The sequence below is a fragment of the Fringilla coelebs genome, assembly GCF_963513975.1.
Source record: "Fringilla coelebs genome assembly, chromosome: 19".
Lineage (NCBI taxonomy): Eukaryota > Metazoa > Chordata > Aves > Passeriformes > Fringillidae > Fringilla > Fringilla coelebs.
The window spans coordinates 3,002,829-3,030,626 of record NC_140045.1 but is presented as its reverse complement, the minus strand read 5'-3'; the positions used below and the strand labels follow the sequence as shown (position 1 = coordinate 3,030,626).

The following is a 27,798-nucleotide window of genomic DNA, read 5'->3' as shown; positions in this document are numbered from 1 at the left end:
CGCTCCGGAGCTCCGGCAGCCTCGGGGCCGGGACCATTCCCTGGGGAGCCTGGGCAGTGCCAGCACCCTTGGGGGAAGAACCTTTCAAAAACCAACCTGACCCTCCCCTGGCACAGCTCCAGCCGTGCCCTGGCTCCCGTCCCCGGTCACCAGAGGGAAGAGCCCAGCGCCTCTCAGAGCTGTGACTGTGTTTCCGCGGTGCCCCTTCCTCGCACTCCTCAGTGCCGAGAGCTTTCCCCGTTCCTGGGGACGAACAAGTCCCCAGCCCCTGCGGGCTGTGCTCGCAGTCTCCATCCCCCGCCTGAGGCCGCCGGGCCGGGCCGGGCCGGGCCAGCCCCGGTCACCGCGGAAACGGAAACGCGCGGGGCCGGGGCCGCCGGGAGCGGGGCCGGTTTGAACGTTCGGCCGCCGCCTCCCCCCGCCGTGGCCGCGACCCGCAGCCCCCCGAGGTAACGGGGCAGGGCCCGCGGGGCCCGGCGGGGCAGGGAGGGCTGCCGGGGACGCTGGAGTGCTCCCCGGGCCGGGGCACGGCCGGGGGCACGGCCGGGGGCCGGGGCTGAGCGCCGGGAAGGGCCCGGGGCGGGCCCGGGTGTGCGGCTCCGCCGGCACGGAGCGCGGTCATTGCTGGAATGTGCCTGGAAAGGCCTCGCTCCGCCGGGGAACGGACGGCGCGGGAGCGGAGAGCGCTGCCCCGGGCGGTGCTGCCTCCCGAAGAACGGCCCTGACAGCTTCTTGCTGCTGTTACTTGTAACTATCGCTCTACTTGATGTTTTCCCGCCTTCCTCCCCCCTCTTCTTTAAAAAAATCCCAAACCTCTAATTCTAAGGGATACCAAGTTAGGAATGCGGTATCACACAAACGCCTTGAGGTGTTTTATACAAATTGGGTGTAATGAATATATTTATTGTGTGGTTGGCTATCCAGTTTCAAATCTAAACAAGCTCATTCTTGTAGATTACACTGAAAACCTGTTAGTTACAAAGAATCTGGCTTAGTTTTGTGTTTGTTTGAACATAACACATCTAGTTTCACTTTCTGTATTGTTCCAAGCACATCTTTGTGTGGCCTAAGACGAAGAGAGACTGATGTAAAACAGAGTTTAACCTTTTCTACATCAATGGCATTAATTTTGCAGGTTAATTTGTGTGCTTTCAACATGAGCAGTGAAGATGAAATAAAGGAAAAACTGGATGTGGAATTAGATCGCTGTATTGTGGCTATGAAGCCCTATGTCCTTAACCTGCAGAACAGTTCAGGTACAGATGGTAAAATGTGCATTTAAACACTAATAGCAAAGCCCTAGGGACTGACAATTATTATTTGTAATTAATTTAACCAGGCACTTCATCTCTCACATTACAAGGTATAGTTTTGGGGGTTGTTGGGGGGTTTGCACAACTTCTAAAGTTGGATGTTTTAGGTGCCTACTGCAAGTGTTTGACCTTATCTGTCTTGTTTTCATGATGTAAATGTGCTTTTGCACATTTACAATACATTAACATCAATCTTTAAAAGCCTAGTTCAGTAGAAGCTAAAAGCTTTTAAAGGGCGTTGTTTCTGAGATAGCAAATATTTTTTAATTATAAAATTGTTAACATTTGTTCTGGAATATGTAATAATAGGAACATTAATTAATAAATGATGTTGCATAAACCTAATTTTTACAATAGGCTGGTTATTATTAAAGTCTACAAACCCTACAAATTAAGAGCTTTATGCATAAACATTTAACCAAATGAATAATTTCCTTATCTGATAGCAAATCTTGTCTAAATAGAGTTTTATTTTTTTAAATGGATGAGGATTTATTGTGTATTTAAAGTGTTAATGCTCATGCAAGCTGTAAGTTTATGGCAGCTCTTGCAATGAGTGCAGAATTCCTGGGCTTCCAATTCCATGTTGTTTACAAAAGTGATGTAAACTTCTGGTAAACACGAATTTATAGAAAATGTTTGTGCAATGTGTAAATTTGAACCATTGTTAAAGACTTGTTTTTATTCTAAGTCTTTAACCATTTTATTATATTTATTTGGTTTGGTCATTTGGGAGTTTGTTTTGTTTTAAACTTCGGTGTAGAAGGGAGAAACATACAAAATTGGTGCCAGTGATGGCTTCTGTTTTCTGCATGTGTTTGATTTGCTCTGAAAATGTATATATCTGTATTTTCAGAAAGAGTAAGATGCTCACTATGGATTAAAAAACTCTGCAAACCTTCAGCAGCAGGCACAGGAATAGTGGGAAGGGAGAATCGAAACTTGTACGCAAAACTGCTGCTCCACATGCTGGAGAGAGGAGTTCTGAATGGTCCCTTCAGCCAGAAACCAGAGGAAGGAACGCTGAAAACTCTGCCTGCCTACATGGTGAGTGTCATTACTTTATGAGACAAGCTTGCTAAAATGTATCCTGGAATTGCTTCTCCATCTTAGATTTGGCACAGATGTGACAAATGGTTCTGAATGGGTTCAGTGGAACTTGTGGGATAAATAAAGTTATTTCTTGTAATTGATGCTGGGGAAACCTTTCAATGGGCAAAACTTCTTGTGTCTTCAAAATTCTGGTTGAAGGCTTATGAAAATAGGTGTTTGAAGGAATAGGAAGGTAATCTTTTTCTAGTTTTTTGGAAAATGTAATAAAAGGCCCTTGAGGCTTTCTTTTGTCCTAATCAGTAGATAGCTCTTGTAAAAGGAAAATTGTTCTTAAAGGTGGTGATTTTAGTAGCCTAAGAAGACTATAGAATTCAAATAGACATCATTAAAGTTGCAGTTTGTTTTCTGAAGAACTGAATATGCTGTGTCAACCCTTGACATCAGCTTCCTTGACTTAATAATGCCAATTTCTGCTAAAATTACCCATCCTGTAAGATGTATTGGAAAATATTGACACTGTTGCCATGAATTCCCATGGGTTGGGAAGGTGGCATTTGCACACCTCACTGACCTCCCTGGAAAAGGAATGATTGTACTGCAGACAGTCCTGCAAGAAATGACATTAAGGGTCTAAATAATGCATCTGTGTAAATATATTCTGCTGTTGATTTTGCCTTTGTTCTCATTCCAGTCAGTTTATTTTGATGAACCAAGTTCACCAAGAGTTCAGAACAACCACCCTGGCTGCTTATCTGAGTGGGTGCTGAGAGACCTGGGAAACCAGGACAGCAATGTATCCTCTGTGGAGGACTCATCTTCAGGAACAGCTCCTGCACAGGGGTAAGGTTTCTGTCCTTGCTTCAGCAGTGTTTGATTTGTATTTAATAGCTGTAAGCTCTGGATGTCTCAGTTTGGATGAGTTTATTGCACACCCTCAGGGACTCACCATCAGAGTTTATAGTCAGAAACTCTGCTAACAGCTTCAGTGTAATGAGAACTTCTAGACTCCTCTGTTCTTACTTTTCTCCATTATGCCTTCTTCTCTGACTTCTTTACATCTCCTTCCATGTCCCATCCCCCTATCCTCTTTCTCTTCCTCTTGTTCTCCTCCTCCTTTCAGTTCCAGACACCTAACATGGAAAATCAAAGCCTACATCTGTAGTCTAAGGCCATGATGCTGAAAGCAGCTGTTTTATCAAATACTTTTAAATGGCTTTTCCCCCTGTAGATTAGAAGTATAAACAAGCATACAGATGGTAGATTTAGAGGTTGTTCTATGTTTGCTGCTCACAGGTTTTTTAGAGGAAATGGAATAGTGGCTCCTTGCAGATAAGCAAGTTTTGCTGAGTGAGATTTAGGTTTTTGATTTGCAGCAGCCAGTGAGCTTAAACTGCATCTTCAGTCCCAGTCAGCTGAGGATAGAGCTGTTTACAGCAGGGAAAAAGGGTGAAATGTGTAGTTATTAAGGCTTGTTTTCCTGTTGGCTTAGAAAGATGTCCCTGCAGTATTGAAGGAGTGACAAGCTGGTCATTTGGACACTTGGAAAACTTCAGCTCTATTCTGTCCTAATTTGTGAGAATCTTAAGTAAATTTCAGTTTAATCTACTGTTCTTAAGTATTTACTTTCTGGATTTTCTTACATAGTGCAACTTTGTGCTGATTATCAGGATCTGTGTTCCTTTTTTTCTTTATGTGTCTGCATTTCAGTCATGGATGGAATTTCCTCTTTTTTGCCCCTTTTAAAGTCTCATTAATGTTTAACCTCTCTGAAATCCTTGGTGAAGGAAGCACTCTTAGACATGGAGTGAATATTAGTCAAAGCTCAGTAGTTACTGTACAAGAGGAAGTGAGAGTTTGCTCTGCTTCTGGTTTCGTTTCATTGTGTTGGAAATACATTTTCAAGTTTAGTTTCAGAAGTCCAATGCTTTTTTCATGTCTTCACTTACATCTTTCATAAGTGGCCACTATTAGCTGTTCTCTTGTAGGCACACTGATGTTTAGGCTGTTTATCATCATTTTTCAATCATGTTTTTATTTTCCCAGCAGTGATTTGGATAAGTGACAGATGGACACTTGCAAGTTAAATCACATTAATATTGAGTGAATCATGAAACTCTTCTGTATCCATTAACTGTGTGTAATTCTAACAATAATTTCAAAAGTTACTCTTATGTCTGAGGTCTTTGTATCTCCCTTTCTTGAGGATTAGGGGCTCTTCTGGTTGCTTGCATTCGGGCTCTGATTACAACCTGTGGTTTTGATAAGAGACTTGTGGTTTAAATACCAGAGGCAGACAATGGAGAATTTCCAGTTGAGTTACGATATTACTGATTTGGTCAGTGAATTACAGAGAATTCACTGGAAAAGGAATGATTCTGGTTACGTTTCATTGTGTTAGAAACACATTTTCAAGTTTAGTTTCAGACAGATACAGAAAATTGTTAGGAGGAGCTGTTCAGATATCCTTAATTTAAAAAAAAAAAAAATTGACAGTATGAAAACAAGGAATGTATAATGTTTTAAAAATGTTTTTTGAGACCTTGGAAGAATTTTTGTTAGTGTTGTGCAATGTCAGGATACCTGGCCTGGGTCTGACCAGGTTGTGTGAGTCCCTGGGAGCAGCATCAAGTCAAAGTATTACTCTGGGTGTTAGAAGCAATAAAACAATATCAGCACAACTCTCCTCTGTTAGGCCCAATTTAGCACACTGAAATATTTGTGGTGTAAAAATACACCTAATTACTCTAAATTCCTGGCTTGTGCTGTCAGCTGGGGTGAGATTTGCATATTCCTCCCTCTGCAGCCCACTGGGGCTGGTCCCTGCTGGAGGAAAGCTGAGGTGCAGTTCCACTTATTCCCTCCCTTCTTTGCCATAGTTTTCTCTTTTTTCTACCTGGTTTGTAGTAGAATACTGGGAATTTGATGTTTTTTCCCACTTTGTGTCTGAACCTAAGATTCAGCTTGGCCTGGCAAAGTTCCCAAAGTTATTTTTCATGTAGTGAAACTTTATTTCACTCTTCCCCTTCTATCCTGTGGGAATGAAGCAATACCTACATTGGTGATCAGAGTGGTTCCCAAGACTCTGCTGAGTTCTCTAGAGACCTGCATTGCAAATTATTTCCTAGGTTGCAAATTGTTCCATGCCAGGAGAAGCAAGTAAATGTAATTGAATAATGTTACTCGTTTAAAGGAATTAAAAATCAGGTGTATATGCACAGCTCTGCCAGTGGATGCTTGGACAAGAGTGGGGCTATGTCTAAGGAAATCTGAATTTGTGTTGGAAAATTTTGATAGTTCTGTAGATTAAATAAATTAATCTTCACTGCAATAAGAAACTTCATTTTCCTGCAAGTTTTGCAGAAAAATACTGAAGGTAAATATTTCAGCTGTTGTGTTTTGAAAAATACAAAATATTTACATATTTAGTATTTACTTAAATGTGAAAATGTTAAGATATTACCTATATACAACCTATAGATCCTGGTTGTCTTTGTATTTACAATTCTGGATGAGCAATCAGTGCAGGTAAAACTGTAATATATTAAATATTTCTGGATGTGCAGTTTGTAGGGAGAGCCAGCAGATGGTGACCGAGTTCCACTGTATTTGTCTCTCTCCTCTGAATGTGCACTGGGAAACTGCATCCATGGGCATGGAATTTGTGTAGTTGGATGAAAATTTTGCATTCCAGCCATGACTCAGTTCCTACAACATTTTCTCAGGGCAAAATAGATAATGTCAGTGAGACATGTTTGAGTAACTGCTTGATGTTCTTTATCTCAAGATTCTCTCCTTTCAAAGACCCAAACAAACAGAAATTCTTTTCATAGTGATTTTTATCTTGCAATACAGATAATTCTGTGTTGGACAATTTTGACTTTTCCATATGAAGTTGTTTTTCTGCCTAAATAAAAGCCTTAGATATATATATATACATACCTTACTTGCAAACTGGGGTGTTGATGAATAAATCCAACCTGCTGGGACTGGAAAGGTGCAGCTTTATTTTGAAATGTGAGAGGGTTGGTTTGAGAAATGTTGAGATTGGTTTGAACAGAAACCTGGGCTTTCTGACCCTGCAGGAAAATTCTGCTCTATGTTTATAAAGTGTGCCTGAAAACATTGTTAAAGGTGGGTGTGTAGTCATGCTGGACCAGGAGTAATCAGTGAATTTCCCTCACTTTGTTCCTAGAAGGAATATTTACTAATCTCCTTTATTAGCAGCAAATTGCTGCCTCCTCCCGTGCCAGCTCCCTGCTTGTGCTGGAGCAGGAGGTCACAGGTTGATGTCAAAACTCTGCTCATCCTTCACTCACCTGCAGTGGGAGGAAAAAGAATTAATCTTGTGCTTTTTGGAGCCTGACCTGTATTAGCAGGAGGCTGGAAAAGGTAATGGATGGGTGGTACATACCTGATAGGAGCAAAATTGTGTTCATCCTTGAGAATTGTTTCAAATTCTGGTTGTACAGTTAAGTAAAGGAGCTTCCTTTTCAGTTCCTCTTCAAAAGAGCAAGTACAGAACTAAGAATGCATCTAGGCTTTTGTCCTCCCTTTGGTGTATTTGCAAATATACAGGTAGCTTGGGTTGGCTTGTGTATTTGTTGATACTCCTGATTATCTGAATGACGAGGGCATGAATTCTGTTTTCTCTCATTTTTAACAATTGGAACTTTATTGCATTGTTAGGTAACCTGAGTATTACTCAGAAAGGAAATCTGATGAAAGGGCAGATTTACTCACAGGCAAAGATTTATCTCCCTTTAATTAAAGGTAATTTTGTGTCAAATGAAATCTCGGTAAGAAATGCAAGAGGCAGTCATTGTGTTATCATATTCCTTTTGATCTTTTTTACCCCTAAGACTTTGCTTATCTAAACTATTTACTGCTTTGTAATTGTTATTGTGCATCCATACATGTTGTTTATATGGGATTTATTGGTGCTGGAAGGGAAGGTAGGCTCCCAGTTGTTGTATTTCTCTGTTCCCTGCTGTTCTGATGAAAGCTGGGGCCCTGTGCTTTGTGAAAACTTTGTGTTTGTCTCCCTAGAAGTGACTGGTTTATATTGTGCATCCAACAGTCGTTGTTCTGTTCATAAACACTTCATTCATCTCAGTGTCTTTTTGGCATAGCAGCCATCTCATTTGCTGCCAGATGGAAAGGAGGGGAGGTATTGAATGGTCTGATTTGACTTTAATATAATATGGCCAGTCACAGCAAGGTGAAGGGACCAACAGCAGTTTTTAATTACTTTAATACCTGTGGATTTGACAGTGGAGTATGTGCTGATGGGTGTTTCACTACTGTTTTGGATCTTTTGCTGTATCAGCCCATCTAATAATGCTTAAAACTTCTACTTTATTTTGTTCTTTTCCCCCTACTCTGTGGCTGAGAAATGTCTGTGACCAGGTGCATCAGTGACAATTCTCTTCACCTGCCTGCTGATCTGCATTTCCCTTTGCTCAAGTGCTTTATTTGCAACAAAAGCTTTTCCAGAAAATCCCTCTGCTGGACAGAGCACTTGGTCATGCTGTGCTTGTGTCCTGTCTTGTGGGCATTTCGTTATCACCCCCCATAAATTCCACTTTAGTCCATAAAACAGAAATTAAATGAAACCAAGACAATCTCTGGGACTTGTTCCTCTCCACCTTGGCCTTTCAAGCCACTGCCTTTGTACAGAGCTGTGTCATTCCTGCCCTTTGTGTGTTATAGCATCATTTACCTTGTTCTAACCTAATTTTTGGTCTTAAAAGTCTCCCCTATGGTGCAACCAACCATCACCTTAATTCCTCTTTCTTCTCTGAGTCACTGGACTCCATTTTATGTTGTTTCATATTCTTAGCAATATTGTTTCAAAAACATTGACTTAGGTCAGCCCTCTCCTTAGCTGGGATTTACCCTAAAATCCTTTGGGAGATGTTGGGTCATGTAGTGAAAGAAAACAAAGAACACTTTTTAATGTACAGTCAGGTACACAATATTTCTAGTGGGTTTTTTGATTTGGGGTTGTATGGCAGTGTTTTTTTAATGGAACACTTAAGGCTTTTGTTTGCCTTTAACATGAAATTTTTCTCCTTTTTTTTTTTTTTTTTTGATCTTTCCATCTTGACAGTTATTTTCTTGTATATATTTTACCCAGTTCTATTCTGTGATTTAACATCCTTTGTGTGCCACAAGTTGCTGAAAATGAACTCCTCTCTTTCTGCTTCCTCCTGTCATTACTAACAGGGAAAGACTCAGTGAGAAGCCATCAGTAATATCCTGTTGTCTGAGCTCTCCTCACCGGACAGATGAAGATGACCTAGGCACGTCACTGTCTGTAAGATGCTCCTCCTTTTTGTCCTAAAGCTCTGCTTTCCCTGAGGTGCTTTTATATATCCCTGTCAAGCTGTTATTTCCAGCTGTGTGGGTCATGATCCCTGTGTAAAGGTGCAGACATTTGGGAGGGAGTGATAGGGAGTGTCGAGCTTTTTTCTTCTTTTTGTCAGGGTCAGGATTAAATGTGCTGGAGGGGATTTCTTGTTGGGACTCAGATGTTTATTAGTTCTTATCTATGTCTTATCTACGTCACAGTCTCACAAACCCTGAGTTCTGCAGCACTTCACTCTAACAAACTAAAAATGGAGCCCCATCTCTCTTTCTATATAAGGCTTTTAAGAATAAACTGTCCAATTAAGAAATGATACCTAAATTATTTTTACTTTTAACCCAATAACCAACCACCCGTGCCTGCAATGGGAACTTCTTTATCCAATTACACAAAACCACCCAAACCCATGGAGAAGAAGGTGAAGAAGAAGGAGCAGCCTCCGCCCTAAAACCTCCATCCTGCTTTATATCTATTACTATATTCTAAACCCTTCAACTCTGAGTTTTCCACCCTGTGATATCACACACTTCTATTCAAACTCCACACCCACAATCCCAAATCTGCCATTCCATTCTGGAAGCTTCTCCACAGCCTCAGGTCAATGCAGTGTTCTCATGGGGTCAGTGCCTGGCAGCACAGAAAGTCTGAAATTCTCAGTAACCAGGGTTCCAACAAGGGAGGACTAAAGCTCATCAAAACCTATCCTCTGCAGTGCAGGGGAAAAGAATTTCTTGTAGGATGCTGAGTTCATCCTAATGCTTGACCTCTGTTTAGTGTTGTGTGTTCAGTGTCTGCTGCATTGTTTTCCCCGGGCTTGGCAACGTGCCTGCATTGACATCATCTTGTATTTTGCAATAACAGATTAAAGAAAGCTGCATAGATGCCTCTGGCTCTGTTCAGTGATGGTTGACCTCTGAAAGAGTGAATTTTGGACAGTTTGTTTCATCAGACTTTCCACAACAAGCATTTTGACTGATGAAAGGGCATTGAACAGGCTTTGTCTGAAACCCTTTTAGTCCAACATATTCAATGATGTTGTTTATATGATTGCAAGCTTTGCACTGACAATTACTCCTGACAAATGTGTGATACCAAGAAATGTGCTGTTTACCTTCCAAAATGTGCTCTGTGGCCTTGCAGTGTCCTTCACCACACCTAGAGCAGCCCTCACCCCTCTGTGAACACTGAATTTCCTGTTTGTTCCTCCAGCTCTGCCCACGCTTCATTTTTGATTCTATCAGAGGAATAGTTTAGAAAGATTGCAGCTGGGCACAGTTGAGGATTTATGAGGACATGAAGTGCAAATAGGATAAACTGGAAGCTCCTTTCTGAGGAAATTTGTGTTCTGCTGTGCATCTGGAATAGAGGATTAGCAAGGGGATGGTTTATCAGGGCAGGTTACAGGTGCTCAGTGGGCAAAAATCAGTGTCTGTGCTCTAGGCTCTGATTGCTGGGAATGTATTTATGTGTGTGTTGATTGTATGTATACAAATGGAATTTAAATACAGAAATGCCATCATTAAAAATAAAACCACATGCTGGCTTTACTACATGTCTCCTTATTGGTTTCCTGTTTATTTTACTTCAGGAAATATTCCTTATGGAAGAGTTATTTTTAAAAAAAATGTATTCTTCAGTTGAAACCTGGATGTGGGGCTTTAAAGTTTTGTTGGGGAGTTTTGCTGCTTTGGCTTGTTTATTTTTAATATTTTTTTTGTTGTTATTGCTGGCTCTGCTGCAGCTTCCAGGTCAGTGTTGGACAAATTACTGCACTTCATTGTTCTTCAGCTCCATATACTGGATTCTCCTGTGATTACAGCTCTAAAAGGGCCTTTAAGTGAAACAATGCTCTCTTGCTTTGCCAGTTTGATAATGTTTGGCTGGCTGGAACAAGCAATACCTCGTTCCATTGTCAGGGATGTTCTGGGATTTCACAGATGTTCTGGCATGGTTTAGGCCCAGGTAGAGGAGCAGGAAGACTTTCAAGAAACATTAAGAGCTGCTTCAACCAAGTGTGGATTAAGAGCAGCCCAAGCTCTGGCCACCGGATGCTTGTGACAAATGAGATTTAAAGAAAAGGTGCTGGCAGACCCATACACAAACCTCACTTCATGACACAAAGTAATTCAGGCTTCAGTGTTGGTTTTTAAATACCTGGGCCAAGGGAAATGTTCTGTACCAGCTTTCCCTGCTAGATCCATTTAATGTTGGTAGTTGTTGTTATCCCCCAGGAAAAACCTTTCTTCTGAGAGGCAATTCCCTGGTACTTCCTGCAGCAGCAATAACCACAGCCCTGGCTGGGTGCTGGAAATCAGGGAAGAGCTCTGAGCTGGGCAGCAGCTGCTCTGTCCTCTGCTTTGACAATCATCCCTGCCTTGGTTTCCTTCCATTTCTAAATCTGCTTTTTTTATTTGGAGGCTGATCCTGTGATTGCTGAATTCTGCATTAGCCCCAGAAAAGGCACTGTGGAGGTGATAGATACCTGAAAATGGAGTATATTGGGTCTTTTAGTAAATTCACCCTCTACAAGGGAGACCATTGCTTTGGAAATAAATAAAGAAGAACATTAAAGTGCAGAGCCAGGCGAATTTATCCTCTGAGCTGCTTTCTCAGCCCAGTATCCTCTGGAAGCTGAAAACTGTCAGAAATATTGTGACACTACTAGGAAGTGCAGTGTAGCTATGACCAAGTCAATGAGAAGTTTAATTTTAAATTAAAAAAATAATTGCCAGTAATTCTGATATTTTCTTTGACATTTTTTATGTTCCAGGATGATCAACACAAAAGAAAGTTTTCATTTGATGATGATGACCTGGAAGCACGGCTCAATAGTTGGAATCTTGGGGTAAAATAAACTGAGTACTTTACTTATTTATTATCTTGCAGTGAAGGGAACTTCTCAGTAATGTAGTTTGCTCTCTGAGCTTAGCCAGCAAAACTTTGTGTGGGAATCAGTCTTTTAGAAATGAGTTGCTAAGGCTTGGAAAGGTTATTTAGGAATGTATGAGGGAAAAAATTGAAATTTTAAGTAATAATAATCTTTACACATTTAGTATGGTTACTCATAAATCAGGCCAAATAATGGCTGTTGGTCAAAACCAAGAGTCTTACTCTGGTAGAAATTCAGACTAATTCTTGATGACTCTGTAACATTACTTTTTATTTACACTTGTATTAATGAAGGAAGAATTTGGCTTTCTGTGTTTATTTTTTTTTAACCAAAGCAGAATTTGTAAGTCGTTAGTACAACTCAGATTTTTTTTGGTCAATGTGCCTCCTTTTGAAAGTGTTCAGGAGGCTTTTCTGTGCATTCACCTCTTTCTTTCCCTTTTAATAATTCAAATTTATTACTCTTATAAGACTTTATTCCCTTGGTTGTGTTTTCTGTGGTATTAGTCCACAATAGTTCTAAGGAGACAATGAAGCACCTCTTTTCTGTAGATGTATTTTAATGTATTTTTCCTATTGTGTTATTTTATCTTTTTTGTAACCCTTTCACTTGTACCACCAAATCTTTAACCTATTTCATTGGAATTAATATCCTTATAGCAGTTTAGTTTTATTAAGATCACTTTGATTTTAACAGGGAGGTTTCATCTTTCTTTTCTTCCTTATTTTGCCTTATTCTCATAGGTTGAAAGCTCACAGAGTTGCAGCCAAAGTTAGGAGTGATGAGAGCGAGTCTAATGAAATAGTTCAGCCTTGTTTTTTGCAAAATAATCACGTATTTTCATGTTGTCATTTTAATCAGCTGCCAAATGATCCTTATTCTTCCTGCACTATTGTCAGTCCAGAGGGATATGACAGCATTTAAAAATCTTGCCTATTACACTGCAGGTTTTTCATGGATGGCCAAGTTCTCTTCAGTGCAATCAGAAAGGATAACAGAGAATATTAATGGTTTTCTGTCCTTCTTGGTGTTTCTCCTGCTTTTTCCAAGCTGAGGGTGGAGATGGGTGAAAGTGTCAACATTGCACAGGTGCCTGAAACAAAGGTGCAATCACTTGCAGATTTTGAATATTTGGGCTGTATTTATCCATTGGATGATATGAGCAGAAAGCTGTAATACCTTGAGCTTTTAAAGCTGCTTTAAGGGGGGGGAGCTTGCTCATGGCCATTTTACAAATTACACCAACTGATGCTGACAAAGGATCTCTTTATAGCCTGCATTTTTATATCAGTGTCAATCTGCCTGCCTGCTTATCTCTTATCTCTGTCATTTTATTTGTATTTTATTTCTTTCCCTAATTGAAATTCCAGTTTGCAATCATGTTGTGCTGATAATGGCTGGTTATTAAAGTGTGATGATCCTCTGCTGATACAGGAGCTCCCTTGGATAACAAATTGGCTACCGTGGCACATAAATCAGTTTTTCAAGTCTCCTCTCCAGGGATGGTAATTAAAGAAGTCGCTCATGAGAGACTTTGATTGCCTGATAAGACTTGTTGGGAGTTACCTGACAAAGGGGATTGGAGGTTGTAAAGGAGAGGTCTGTGAGGGGTTGTGCTGAACAGCATTTCCCTGCTGTGGATCACGGCCTCCAGTGGGTTCTGAAAGGGTCAGGAAGTTTTAAGTGGAGTGTCACGCTTAAAGAATATGTCACTGCTAAAAATAAAAAACCCCACTAAATGATCCCTTGGAATCTGTAAGGTTTGAGTGTCAGATGTGGCTGCTGTTATTTGCAAGCATTTAAATTGCCATGGGAGCATCTTGCTTTCCTTTAATTGCTACTCCCAGCTGCAAACCGTTTGGGAAATTTAATTTACAGTGATCCTACCTGAGATACAGGAGACCCTTGACCCAAAAAATACTTCAGTAGTGGGGGAAGATAAGAAAGGAGATACAGAATGGCTTTCACTTTGAGCTGCCTGGCCTGAAGAACAGTTGTTTTGAAAAGCTTTTGAAACTTTCCTTGGGTTTTTTTGGTTGTTCAAGGATTTTTATTGGTAAGAATCTGTGTCATTTTAGGAAGCTGTGAGTATTTCAGGCAAGTTTACATGCAGACCATGCTTTTATCCCAGAATCTGCAAATACCCAGCTAGGTACACACATTGGTGAGACAGCCCTGGTGTCTTCCAGCTGTGAGGTGCTGCTGAGCCTTCAGTGCTCCAGCTTGGGATTGAAGTGACCAGTTATAAATTGATAATTTATTTTTTGCTGTTGTCTTTCAGCCTCTTCCTTCTGTAATATATTTTAAATTTCCTCTTCTTCAAAGCTCTTGTATTTTTAAGGTCACCTTCTGGATGTATTTTTAGTTTTTATGATATACCCACATCAGTGATTGAGATTTTTTTTTAATATTATTATTAAAAATACTGTGGAAAGTTTTGGGAAATGCTTTTATGAGTTTTCTACTAAGCTGAGAGGTCAAATCTGGAGGTTTCAGATATTTTGTTCTTAATAATAACATTTTCTACAGGAGAAATAAATCTGTTGTGTTACTTTGCTGATATTGTTACTTTTTGTGAGTAATCAAAGAATTTTCCCCTTTTCCTTGCAGCATTCCTGATTATCCCTATCAAACATTTTATGATTGAAGTTCTTTAGATTCTAATCAGGCATGAGTAAATGTTTGAAAAAAAAGTTGAGTTTTGATTGTGATAAATTTGCCTTTCATACGTGGAATACTAATTTACACTCATTTTACATATATTATAAAATGTGTTTTTCTTAGCCTGCATTGACTCTTATCTAAACTGATGTGGGGACTGTCCTTTATCAGTTGTTCCTGCCTTGAAGGTGCATTTGCAATGTAGAAAAACAGAAATCCTTTTGTATGGCTGTTTGAAGGGAAAAGTTTCAGGAGCAGGAGCTGAGACAAATAAATGCCAGTAATCTTTGGTCATGTTGTTACTTTAAACTTTTTGTCCTTCTTCAGGAATCCTGAAATATAATAAAAGTAACCTGGGCTAGGGGAATGAGAAGAACTTTAGGATCCCTTCCCAGACTTTTCTGTGATTCTATATTCTTATTTCATTAACAGCTGTCAATAAATTTCTGCACATTGTTGCAGCTCTAGTGGACTTCATAACTGAAGGGGAGGTGATTATCTCCTGTTTATATCTCAGAAATCATGAAATATTGTGAGAGATGTGTAGTGTCAGGGAAAAAACCTTGTTGGATAATGGAATTAAGCTGCCCTTTTTTCCTCTTTAGCTGAGCTTTTTAGATTGTAGGCAAACATAATTTTTGGATAAAAAAAATAAAAGCTACGTAAAGAAACAACAATTAATTAAACCCCTGCAAATTCTTACCTCACCTGTCTGTCTCTCACTCTCTTTCATGATGTTTGTGATGCAGTTTCACTTGTCACCAAATTGTAGCCACTTTTAGGGGTGACAAAGCATCTCTTTCAAACATCCCAGGAAATTCAGCACATCATTTTAGGTGGAAAGCACACAAAGAGATTGCACCCTGGGGAAACAGCAAAGGGCTTTTTAATCAGGGAGAACACGATTTTTCATCGCTGGAATTCAGCCAGGACAAGAATTAACTCTTTAGCTTTTCCCAGAAGTGATGTGGGGCTGACTGGGCGCTCAGTCTTGCCCAGAAGAACTTGTCCTGGCAAATGTGATTGCTTAGGAAAGGTTGGAGAAGACTGAGACCAAAGAAATTCCCTGGTTGGTGGCTGTGTTCCTTTCTCCTTCCTTGGAGCAAAGTGGTGTAACACAGGGTTAAGTGATGGAGTGCTGGGAATTCCTGGGAGGCTGCAGCAGCAGTGGATGCTGTGCCTGCTCTGTGTGCTTGGCTCACATCTGCCTATGTCTTTCCAGTCTAGTTAAGCTCAACCATTTCTGCACAAGCCATTTGATTATCTTTTGTTTGGTTTCTCAGTCTGGCTGCTTACTATAAACATACCTACTGTATATGTTGTGGCCTTGGAGGGCAGCAGTGCTGGGAAAACTTTCCCACAGTGAACTCCAAGTGGTGTTGTGACTTCAAAAAATAAATTCAACTTCCATGCTGACAAACAGCCTTCATGTGCTTTAATGTCCTTCCACTAAGACTGCAACAGCAGCATTAAAGTGAACTTCCCTACAAATTATGATGTTAGATAAGAATGTCCTTACTCAAATTTCCTGAAGCTACTCAGCAGTTATTTCTGTAGGGAACATGCTGGCTGGCTGGGTTTGGTAGATTAAAGTAAGAATTTAGGGCAAGGTTCAGTTTAGTTGTTTACCATTTCAAAGTCTTAAGTGTTCTTAACTCTTTCATGTGTGTTTTTGTCATCCTTGTTTTGAAAACAATCCCATTTAGTCTTTGATGAAGCTTAGGGGGGAATGTGCAACGAGCCTGCAGATACAAGTGTTGGGGTTTTATTCCCTGAATCTTAATATTTAAAATATTCTGTGAGTGGACTGACACAGGCTGAAGTTGGGCACTATTGGAGATACCCATCCCTGGAGAAACATCTTCCAAAGAGTGGAACAGGACTTTGGAGGGGTAGTTTGGAACCATGGCTTCAGTGTTGTCATTGTTGTGGTATTTACTTAGCAAAAGAGCAAAGCTTTGGTGGGAGTTTCTGGAGTGGACCATATTTTCAGCCTGAGGGATGGAATGTAATTGATGAGGATGAGACTTGTGGAAGTACTTAAAGCTCAAAATCGTGCTTTTTCTGCACTGTCTTTGCTTTTTGGGGAAAGCATTTCAGCTTTTGTCAGTGCTTCACTCATTACTTCCATTGATAGCTTTAAAATTGTATAACTCATAAACATTTAGTTTTGACTGCTTTAGGTGTCGTTAAAATAAATAGAAATTGAAAATACTGAACTTATAAATTATGGCTACTTTGCCTGAAACGCAGTTTGTAATTTTATTTTTATGTACATTTTTGCAATACTTTTGTTTCAATTTAAGAAAATGGATACATTTTAATGAAGTAGATCATCTCTGTTAGGTGATGGGGAGTTTTCTTCACGGGGATCTGATCATCCAACACCCTCACAGCTCTGCTTTAGGAGAAGGAGAAGGTGACCATTGCACTCTTCACAAATTGAAACATGATTTTTTGTCAGACTGCCTAATAGAGCAGGGGAATCCAAAATCTTTCCTACAAAGACATTCAAAATACCACTTCTGTTAAGAAGTGGTATTTACAAATTAGAGTTCAGTTCTAGTTCAAATAAAGATGTCTTTCATGATGACATTTATTTGGTTCATACTCTTAAAAAAGCATGTGATTTACTGCTCTTCTCATGGCAGTCCTTCAGTTTCATACATATGTATTTTGGCTTGTCTTTGACCTTTTGCTTATTATTTTTAAATTTGCATGTTTCTCATAAATACAGACTTTTTTTTTTTCTTTTTTGGGGCATTCTTTATTGTGATAGTCCCTCTTTAATGTGGTTTAATTTGGAGAACAAGAAGTTTTGCAGAAGACCAGCATGAAAAGAATGAATGTTGAGGCATTAAATGTTTACAGATCAGTTTAAGTGGATATAATCCACAACAAGTAACAAAGTGGGAACATTTAACTTCAAAGCACATATGGCTGCTGTTACAAAATCAAAAAATGCAAGACTTGGGCCCTACAAAGTATTAGAGACACATTTTCCTTCTTTCCCATAAACAAGTAGGATGTACCTTAGCTTTTCAGATGGTTTTGAAGTGAAGGCTGCAAACAGCTGAATGTCATGGGCAGATAAAGGATTTTAATTAATTGTAAATATTTACAACACTTTTTATATTACTTTGGCTTCAAAAAGTAAAAAAGCCAAAGTGGAGGGTGATTCTGCATGAGAGACAGGGCTTTGGGAAATCATGAAGCCTTTGAAAAGTGGCTCTGCAGCCTTCTCCAGATTCCACCAGATACTGGTCAAGGCTTCCACTGATGCCAAACTGGGGAGTGCCTTGAGCTTCTGGCAAACACCTTCAGCCCTGGGGATGATCTGGAGTGTGGGCTGGATGGGGAAGTGGCCACATTGAGGTGAGAGGAGGAATAGAATACCAGTGAAATGTAGGTAGAAAGTCCTATAGTAGTTATAAATGTGTAGGACAAAGAAAATCCTCCAAAATTTTTCCAGTTTGGAATTTCTGTACCTTTTATTTCCCTCTTCTTGATTTGCTTTTCCTTCCCCTCCACTGGATCTCCTGTGGTTGGTGCTCCAGGCTGATCCCATTCCTGTATTCCTCTCCTCCCAGTCTCTTCTGTGTCCAAAATTCCTCTTTTTTTGTGGCAGTGGGTGCATCCAGGATTCCTTCATTCCCTGGTGGCTGCCTTTGGATTTAACTGCCAACACAGGATACTTTGTGTGATGGAAAATTGAGTGTAACTGTTTTAGTAAACTCCCTGACAATAAATAGGTTATTGTTAAATTATTGGTTTCCTGATGCTTTCAGCTAATGTATTAAAATTTTGGATAACACCATTCATTGCAACTGAAGGTATGTGTTAAATGTATCTGCAACAACTTCTGGGTGAAGTATGACAACTCAACGCCACACTGAAACCCTACATCACCTTTTGGGACAGGAAATGAATAATACTGTATCAAATTGAAATTTCAGAGGGATTAAGCCTCTTTTCCACTGATAAATTCAACACACAAATTTATTTCATGCTACTGCAGAAAGTGCAAGCATTTGTATATATTTGCCATGCCTTGTAGATCAACCTAATCCTACAACTTTTTTTTTTTTCATGTGTATTGCAATCTCATTCATATTCCAGATCTCACTGCCACATTTTACAAGATTATACCCTTGAAAGCTTTTTTTTGGGCATTCTGCTTTCTCTGTGATGTGATGTTTGAGCCTCATCATCTGAGAAAATGAGAAAGATAGAGCTGTCTGATAGAGGAAGTGGGTTGGGAACAATGCTTTGTCTCCAGTTCTTAAAAATAGTGATTAAGAGAGCTGTTTTAATTATACAGCCATGTTAATGAATTATTTCCTTATGTTTTGTCTCTATAACTTACATGTGTGGCTATAGTTTCCACGCACCCAACTGTAATTTTTCAAGAGCAGTAGATTTTAATCAGTACAATCTGTAAATGTATTGTAGCTTGATACTGATTTCAATGAGAATTTAGCCAGCAAAGTTGGAAATCTTTTGCATAAGTCTATGTATGTAGCTGCCAAATATTTTTATGATATGCATTGATGGAATTTTTACAACCACAAGAGGTAGGAGGAAAAAAATGCAATTTTTGGTCCATTTCCATAATCAAAATTGCTGAATAGATTTCCAACCAAATGATCTCTTAGGAAGATTTCCTATTTCTATAACATTTAAGGCATGTAGAAATCTCATCTGTGGTTCTTTGAGTGATGCAGTTCCTGTGCTAAATAGAATTTAGTTATGATGTCTTGGACTAAATCAGACATTGTTGACCTGCTGATTTTTCTCTGCCTTGTTTTTCAGTTAGAAAACCCCAGATACCTGCGAGAAAAACGGGTGCCAATGACTGTGGTAGGTATTTATATCCCCTTGGTATTTCAGAAGGGCAAACAAACCTTTTATGCTATTTTTAATCCCTGGTCAGGATTGATTGTACTTGGATTTACTGGTTTTGACTTCATTGGTTGCTTTGAACTTTTTCTTCAATAGATGACACCTAAAATTGACTTTGGGCAGAGCAGCCCCTCTCGGTACCACCAGACGCTGCTTCAAATGCAGGAGAAAGAGGTAGGATTCTTTTCCTTGGAAATTGGGCATTAACAAGGAAGTTATTGTAGCAGAAAATCTCATGGAAGAGAAATTTGCTGAAGTGACAGGGCTTGTCATTAAATACTTCATGGAATTCCCAGTTATTTCAGGAGTAAAAAAGACTTTCTGAACATATTTACCGGTCCTTTGAAAGAATTTTTAGTGGAGAGTTTGAATTCTAGGAATTTTCCAAATTACCTTTTGACAGAGGCAGTGAAACCTTTGCTTTAGTGAGGACTTTTGTTTGCTTTCTATATACCTTTCAAAATGAGCAGATTTTGACCTTATTTCTGATAGGATCTACATTATTTCTGTATTTGCTTCATTGAGCTCCAGTCCTCTTTTGGTCATATGGGGTTTTATTTTACTTCTTTGTAACTTTGTGAATTCCTGAGATTACTGTCCTAGCTTGGCTGTCTAATTCTCTCACACCATGGTTTTTTGCTTTGAATATGTGTAAAAGTAAAATTTTGTGGTCATTTTCTCCTTTTCCATGCTTTAAGGAAGTCGACTGCCTGAGATATTTTGTCACAAGCTGCTCATTTAACACATTACTTTTTTTGAAAGACAGTGAATTAATGGGCAGAAAAGAAAACTCAAGATGCATTAGGAAAATGATTAATTAGAACTCCAAACCCAACCAACCAATCATTAAAAAAAAGCTAACAAAAAACCAAATCTAGCACTCTGCTCTGTTTGTCTTCAAAATTTCTGATTTCAGCCATATGCTCTTGAAAAATTGAGACAATGTACATTGTTCACTACCATCCAGAAGGACCTGAGCCCACAAAGTACCCCAAATATGTCTGACTTGGGGAGGAAAGGGCATCATCAGCAAAGCAGGAAAACATTCTTTCATTTCCTTGGTGTCTTGTAAGGACACATGGATTGGAACTGCCCTAAAGTTACTTCCATGACAATTCAGAAAACATCTTTAGCAGAGATACAGAGGAGGGTAAAATTGATTGGCAGATCCTTGTTAATAAAAGGATGTGGATGAAATGTTTTCTGGTGCTACCTGGCTGCCTCACTCGATGCTCAAACAAGCAGCTGCACAATCCAAGTGCCTTTCACTTTCTCTGCTCTGCTGTTGACTGTTCTTCTGGATTGACAACGTTCAAACCACCAGTGCCTCAGGATGAGGCAAGGTTTCATAAGATGTGAAAATAGCCCAAGAAATAAATAAATTGAAAGCACAATGTTGTCATTTAAACAATATTTTCAAATTAAATAAACAGGAATGCATGCCAAGGAGCTACATAAAATACCCAGTTAATACTTTGCTAGTTCAGTGGAAAAATCCTCTAAGCCACACAATAAAAAATTCAGGATTTTTTGCTAATGGTGCTCGACTGTAGGCTGGTTTGAACTGGAAAGGTTACAGACAGTGTTTCACAATCACCATGTGTGTGCTATTAACGAGAAAACTTAAATGTGTTTTCATCTTATTTTGTTTGTGAAGCTCAATTAGGAATAAAGTCCTTTTCATTTATAGAATGTGAATGTATTAACAGAGAAATGGTGCTGTACAAAAGGGTCCGGGGGAACCATTAACTGTTTTCAACCTCTTTGTAGTACAAGGGGAGAACATAAAATAGGATAACTGTGGGGTTTTTTGCTTTTAACCTTTAGACCTTTGTTCATAAAGCATTCCTGCACCTGTTTAGAGTCTGTAATGCTGAACACATGGCCGTGAGCAGTGATAACCACATCACAGCCCTGCGAGAGCGCCGATGTCATCAGGCAGCGGCGCTTGGTCAGCTCTTCCCCAAATTCTTCTGACATGGATTAAACCATTTGGGAAATTACTGGAAAATTGTGGGTTTAAACAAGGGAGATGCAACCCAACAGGAATAAATCCACGTTCAGCAGGACAGCAAAGCAGACAGATGGGGTGATTGGCCTGTCTTGATAAAAAGGGAAAATGTCCCTTTGAACTTCACCTCTGGCCATCCTGTGTCACCCAGAGCTCCATGGGGCAGAGGAGGGGGAAAGGAGAAATCTGATTTGTGATTTTTCAGAAAAACAGATTCCAGTGCCATTGCTAAGATACAGGTTTGGAATTCTTCTGGATTGAGAAAATAAAATCAGCTATGTTAATAAACTGATTTCTTTTAACCTTTCTCAAACAGCTAGTTTATCTGATATATCACTTTGAGACATTCTGGTGTTTCTTTAAGGAATTTCTCTTTCTTAATTTTTCATTTTGTCAGTCTTATTTATTCTTAGCATTTTTTCTCAATTTCCTTCTGTTTCGTTATTTTGTAAGTGAAGATATTTATTTATCTTATCTCAACAAAGGAAGTCTAAACAAATCAGAGGCATATTGGAAATAATTTTCACTTTCCAGTTGAAGGTTATACCTGGAATAAATTTGCACTGAGTTGTATACCAGCTCTTTATTTATTTTTCAGACAAACTGGCAAGCTCAATGCTTTATGCAATAAATTGTGAAGCTTCATCTGTCTGGTTCACTGAGAACATTGAGTGTTTCCAATATTTTTGTTGACTTTTTCAGTCCTGTCACTCCTCTGTTTTGATTTTTGGGAATGCAGTGATAAAGCCTTTGGACACTGGAGCCACTGGTGCTTTTCCAGCCTCATGTGTACTAAAGCAGCCCAGATGAAATGGTGGTGCACCTGGGGGCAGGAGGAATTGTGGAGAAGGAAAGGGCTGAGTTTTCAGGAGAACACCCCTGGGACAGCTTATACCAGTTTGTCAGATGAGATAGGTGCTGTAAGATAACAGGGAACATCGAGGATGGGAAAAAGAAGTTTGGGGTTTTTTTCCCTGAAAATGCATCTTCAAGGATTCATTGGACCTTTGGAATTGTGGGGAAGGCAGTGGCTGGGTTTTCAGGAGAACACCCCTGGGACAGCTTCCACCAGTTTGTCACGTGGGCTGGGGAATGAGGAAATGGGAAAAAGAAGTTTGTTTTTTTTTTTCCCCTAAAAATGCATCTTCATGGATCAAGGACCAGAAGCAAGATGAAAAACAAAGTGTTTTATGGGTTTATGATTCAAGAAGTCTTATCTTTAGGATGCAGCCTTTTTAAAAAGCTATTTAGGACCTTCATCTTGGTAATCTTTATTTCTGTTTTTCTCCTTTTATTTTGGGAATTAGCACTCCCTTTTACTGCATGACACAAATTTTGTTTATAAAGATCATCAAGCCATTTATATGGTTTTACTGCACCAGAAGTGTTGGGATCTAGTGATATATTTACATGAAGATAAAATCTGCAGTGCTGATACAGTTAAGTCGTGGTCTGGCTAAAAGGGCTCTGGATTGAAGGTGTTGAAAGCAGCAGATTTACTGTGCTTCTCACTTATCTGGCAGGAGATTATAACTTGAAACAGAGCAAATTGCACGAGGGCTGTGATATGGATTTCCCCCAAGAGGGACCATAGAGAGAATGTAGGGAAAGGAATGCAGGGAGGAAAGAAAGTTGTAAAACTGGGGAGGGAGAGTGAATAACACTGGCTGGTGTTAGCATGGAAAAGAGAAGGGAAAGAGCATTTGAAGATAAGAGTCCCTGCAATTAGGAGATGGTGATCAGTGGGCATTGTCCTGCTGGGTTTGATTTCTTCCTCTTAATTGCCCTCTTTCCTAGTGAAGTATTTAAAGATATGAAATTTATGCCAAATATGAGCAATAAATAAACCCAGTATCCTCAAACAAGGACTCTTGTAATTAAACCACTATAAAATTAACATTATTGTGTCTTTAGCTACATCATGGATTTTATATTTTTTCCTCATGAAAAAGAAATATTTTTGTTCATATCTTCCAAGGATAGTTAAAAAAATATATCAGTATTGTTCTTTTGTGTGAGATATTGAATTAAAAGTGTGTGCTCGTGTCTGTATGTGTCTCTAGAGTTTAAATCTTGGTGGATGGGTGTATAAACATCTGTGTATGGAATCAGGAGAGCTGGATGCAGCTCAAGGAACCTCCTTAGATGTGCTGGGGCTGTTTGTGCTTTTAATAGCAGGAGGAGAGTGGTTTTGATGAACTTTCTGAAAGCACTTGAGTGGGCCCAAAAACTGAGTCTTACAAGCACTGGAGCTTTGTGTGTTGGAATTTTTTTTTTTTTTTTAATTATCCCTCTGTTCTTCCAGTTCTCTTCCTTTGCTGTTCCCCTTCTTTTGTCATCCTGTTCACTGGGGACTGTCCAAGCCATGCTTCTGCTCATAAATGTCATGCTGATCTCCAAGGGTAAAGATTGTTAAGGTTTTTAATTCTGGTTTTTAATTCTTGTTAAAACGTAAGAGCCTGTGTTGCTTACTGTTCACAGAAGTGTGACCCATGTGAGGGGGCAAGAAAAGGCAGAAATGACAGAATTATGCCTTTCATTGTGATTTTCACTTTTCTGCAATTTTTTTTTTCTTGTGACAACTTACTTCTGACAACACTGTTTTATTTCCCCTTGAAAATATTCCAGGCAGTGACAACAACTATTTTCTGGTTCATTTGATTTTTCTCCTTTTTTCCACAACCCCTGTGTCTGTTTTGAATGCAGGGTGTGATTTATCTGGAGAATCCAGTTGTAAACTGATTCTCAGCACTGAGTAATCATCCTGAGTAGGAATCTGCTCGTTCATATTTAAAATCACAGCAATCCTGACTGCTGCTAACATAATTCCTGCCTGATTAATGTCCTGCTCCCAAAAACATGTGCAAGTTGTCCATTGTGTTCCTTGTGAGGAAGTCACATCCTGCCTTGCTTTGATAACTCTTCAGAATGTAATGTAATAAACCCCAAACCTTATTTTATTGCTAGACTGGTGTGAGACACACAGTGGATGTCAAGATGAGACATGTTTTCGTAAACTGGCTGCTGATTTATAATTCCTGATACCAGTCAGGAGTACTTGTGGAGATCTAGATGTACATGTACAGTTATTTATTTATTTTTTTTTGCAATAGTTTGTGAACTGTGTCTTTAATTATTGCACATATGGGCTGGAGACATTGAGAAAGATCAAAGGGGTAGGTTAGCAATTCAAACTAGTGTTTTAACCAGTAGAATGTCCAGATGGTTGCCAAGCAGCTGGGAATTAATCTTTTGCTGCATGATTAATCTCTGCCTCAAAGTGTGTCTCTTAAAAAAAAAAAAAAGAGGAAGAAAGTTTGATTTTTTTTTTTTTTCATATATAGATTCTGATTTTTAGTGGAGAAAAGATATTGACTAGAAAAAGTAGGTGCTGTGCACTGTTATTTCTACATGTTGCACTGGTGAAAAGAAGGTGGGAGTACAGTCTGTATTAGGAGATCTTGAAATGAGTATGAAAAGTTCAGTAGCTGCTAAAATGCAGCATAAAAAACAGAGGAATAACACTGAGGAGAAAAAGTCAGTGTTGGTGACTCTGTATTCAGACTCATTCACTGGACTGGGCCCTGTGCAGAATTCCATGAAATTCTCACGTGCTGCCTTTCATTATATTCATATTTCCCTAAATCCCTCTGAAACCTCTGTGATTTCTGCATGCTCACAGACTCAGCTGGGTTCAGTTCTCAGTGCTGGCAATTGAAGATACAGCTTCTTGCATTTTTGTGCTGTCTTTTATAAAATTGCATTTAATATTGCTGTGGTTAAGCTGTCTTAATTTCTACATATATCCTGAACTCTTTTTGGTCCTTGCTGATGTCAGTGTCTCCACTGGTGGCAGACATTTGTTCCATGTGGAAGTGGGACCCTGCAAATAAAGCTGTTAAATAACAGGAGATGTTGTAGTGCTAATATCCATGTTATGTTCATTGGCCAGAGAAAACATCCCTGAGAGCACAAATACCATTTCCAGTTATTACAGTTGTTGGGATACAGAGCTGGGTGCATTTCTTCTTCTCTCTTCTTCTTCTTCCCACCACCCCCAGCATGGAAATCCATGAAAAATACATTGTTCTCTCTTGAAAGAGCCTAATGACATTTACATATGAATAAGAACAATTGTCCATTCAATTATTTCTCTGTATCAAGCAAGTGTTTATTAATCTCAGTGTCATTTAAAAAGTCAGATTTTCCTTGATGGGGGAAGCTAGGAAGATTTGATTTAGCACAAAACTTTTAATTTTTAGTAGCTATAAGAATGGGGCAATGTCATATTAATTTTTTAATTAAGGGAATATCTAGTTTCCTATTAAAGAGTAATGTGTAAAAATATTGCAACTGGAAAAAGCAATTGTACTGTTTTTGAAGAGTAAAGATACAAAGAAGAGTAGATATGTGGTGGGAATTATAAATGTTTGTTAGGTCAAATAATCCAGTCCAGATCATAAACATGGACTTTTGTGGAGGGACCTTTGAATCTGGGCAAAATGCCATGTTTATAAAGGGGCTTTTACATTCTAATTTCTGGCTGTTCCACTTGTTTAATGCTGTTTTTATTTCAGTCCATCTCTGGTTTCCTGAGCTCTTTGCAGCAAAGACTTTCCAAGACATTTATTTCACCTCAGTCATTGCATTGGATAAAAACATTGCTGATGTTGAGTGCTGTAATTGGAGGGGTTAATGATGTATTGTTTCAAAATGTAGTTATAAGATTGTTTATTTTCTGAAATGGGAAGTGAACAGTATTTTTTTCACATCCTGTAAACTGAGTGCAAAGTTTTCAGCTATTCCAATTGAAAATGGAATATTAATTCCAATATTATTAAAATTTACATTTACTGTTGAAACTTCTCTTCAAATATATTGTCATGAAATATAATTTTTTTCTGTTATGCACACCAGTGATTTTCTTTTAAATACTCTGAGTCTTTTTTGTAAAATGTGGAAAGTATTAATATACCTCAAAGCTAATCTTAAAAATTTTGAGTGTCCTGTGTGATACAGAAATGAACACAATGAGATCAGACAGCTTGTTAATGATCAAGTGAACTACACTGTTCCAAATTACCTTAGTCTGAAGTCAGTGTGTATTTATAATAAATCTTGACTGTTTTGCAAGTCCAGTCTCTTCTGTCTTGGCCTTCCTGTATGGTTTTAAACACTGTATAAATTATCAATATTTATTATTTTAACCCTGCATGTGAAAATTGAGTAAGCACAATTTGGTAGAAAGTTTGACTTGTTTGTTGATATTTTTTAAGAAACCTTTTTCTTCTGTGGAAATATCAAAGCTTTGTGTGCTGTGCACTGATTCCTTTTAGCAGCTGCAGAACACCAAGACAAATAACTTTTGTCGTGTACTGTAAGATATACAAGTCATTGTTCTGCATTGTTAGTTCTTACTTTGAAGTTCTCATTTATTGTTTACATCCTTCTCCCCCTTCCTCGCTTCCTCCCTCCCTCCCCCATATATTCATAGGCTTGGAAAAAAAAAAAACCAAAACCTGGCAAGCAACAAGTTCTGTTTTGTCAAATAGCCAAAATCCCCAATCTGATGGATGTTAAAGCTCTGAGATGTCCCCCCTGGCCTGAGGGTGAGCCCTGGAATGAAGACAAGTGGGCAGCAGTTCAGTGATTCATATTGTTAAACCACTTATGGATTTGCTTTTAAATCAGGTATTTCAATATTTCAACAAATTTCTGTAAATGGGGAGGAGATAAATGTTTGTCACAAAAAAAGGAGAGATCACTTCTGCCCCATCCCCTGGAGATTTATGACAGTTGCAGATGAGACTGTGTCAGTTTAAGCCTGACAGTTATTAAATGTTCCTAACACCTGAGCTGTGCTATGGGATCAGGACAGCGAAATCCCAAACCCCCATTTTCAGGTAACTATTTGCTGCTTTTGGTGGTGTTTTGTTTTTTTAAATGAGGAAGAAAGTGTGACTAGGCACATAAAAGCAGCTCTGTTGCTACCACCCTTCATGGCTTTAAATAACAGGGACAGCACAGATGTTTGACATCAGTATTGTTTACATGGCCTTAGGGTTTAATTGCCTCATTCTCTTTGTGAGGAGGATAAACAATGACAGAAATCCAAAGGAATGATGTTCAGCCAACAGCAATGGCTGCGTTTCATACATAGTTGCAAACTTCCCAACTATAGCTAAATATCTACACTTTTTTTTTCCTTGTCTGAATGGTAACATGCCATAAATTTCATATTCTCTGCTGCCTCCTAACTGGTGATAAAAGATATTGAAACCAACGAGCGCGAGCGCCGTAAATTGCGTTTAATGCAGTGAGCGACTTAGAAACGTTGGTTTTATCTGGTTTCTCCAAGACTTGTGAAGCTCTTTGGTCCTGCTGTAGGTTATTTTGTTTCTTAATACGTGTTTAATAAATAAAATCAAGCTGAAGTGCAGAGGGCAGTGCGTGGAAGAGCAGCACATGCAGTTACCTAGAGCTGTTCCACAGGAAATTGGGACAAGCTGAGATTTGACATTTGGGATCTGCGGACAAGCTCCACCTCAGTTTGGTGTGGCTTTAATTTGAAAGATATTCCTTGATTGGAGTTAGTATTTAA

General features: G+C 39.1%; 1 protein-coding gene across 4 annotated transcripts in view; it reads left to right on the top strand.

Annotated features, from left to right (window-relative positions):
• Nucleotides 1-371: 371 nt before the first annotated feature.
• Nucleotides 372-27,798, top strand: part of CEP112 (centrosomal protein 112) — a 162,988-nt gene continuing 135,561 nt past the window's right edge. For 3 of the 4 annotated variants that reach the window (XM_084218206.1, XM_084218204.1, XM_084218207.1), the window contains exons 1-8: nucleotides 372-449; nucleotides 1,136-1,256; nucleotides 2,170-2,360; nucleotides 3,058-3,206; nucleotides 8,592-8,682; nucleotides 11,504-11,578; nucleotides 19,097-19,144; nucleotides 19,283-19,360. In XM_084218206.1, coding sequence (XP_084074332.1) covers nucleotides 1,157-1,256; nucleotides 2,170-2,360; nucleotides 3,058-3,206; nucleotides 8,592-8,682; nucleotides 11,504-11,578; nucleotides 19,097-19,144; nucleotides 19,283-19,360 — 732 coding nt within the window. In that variant the 5' untranslated portion in view covers nucleotides 372-449; nucleotides 1,136-1,156. Of the gene's footprint in view, nucleotides 450-528; nucleotides 748-1,135; nucleotides 1,257-2,169; nucleotides 2,361-3,057; nucleotides 3,207-8,591; nucleotides 8,683-11,503; nucleotides 11,579-19,096; nucleotides 19,145-19,282; nucleotides 19,361-27,798 lie in introns of those variants that run through there. The other variant, XM_084218205.1, reaches the window with a different exon arrangement.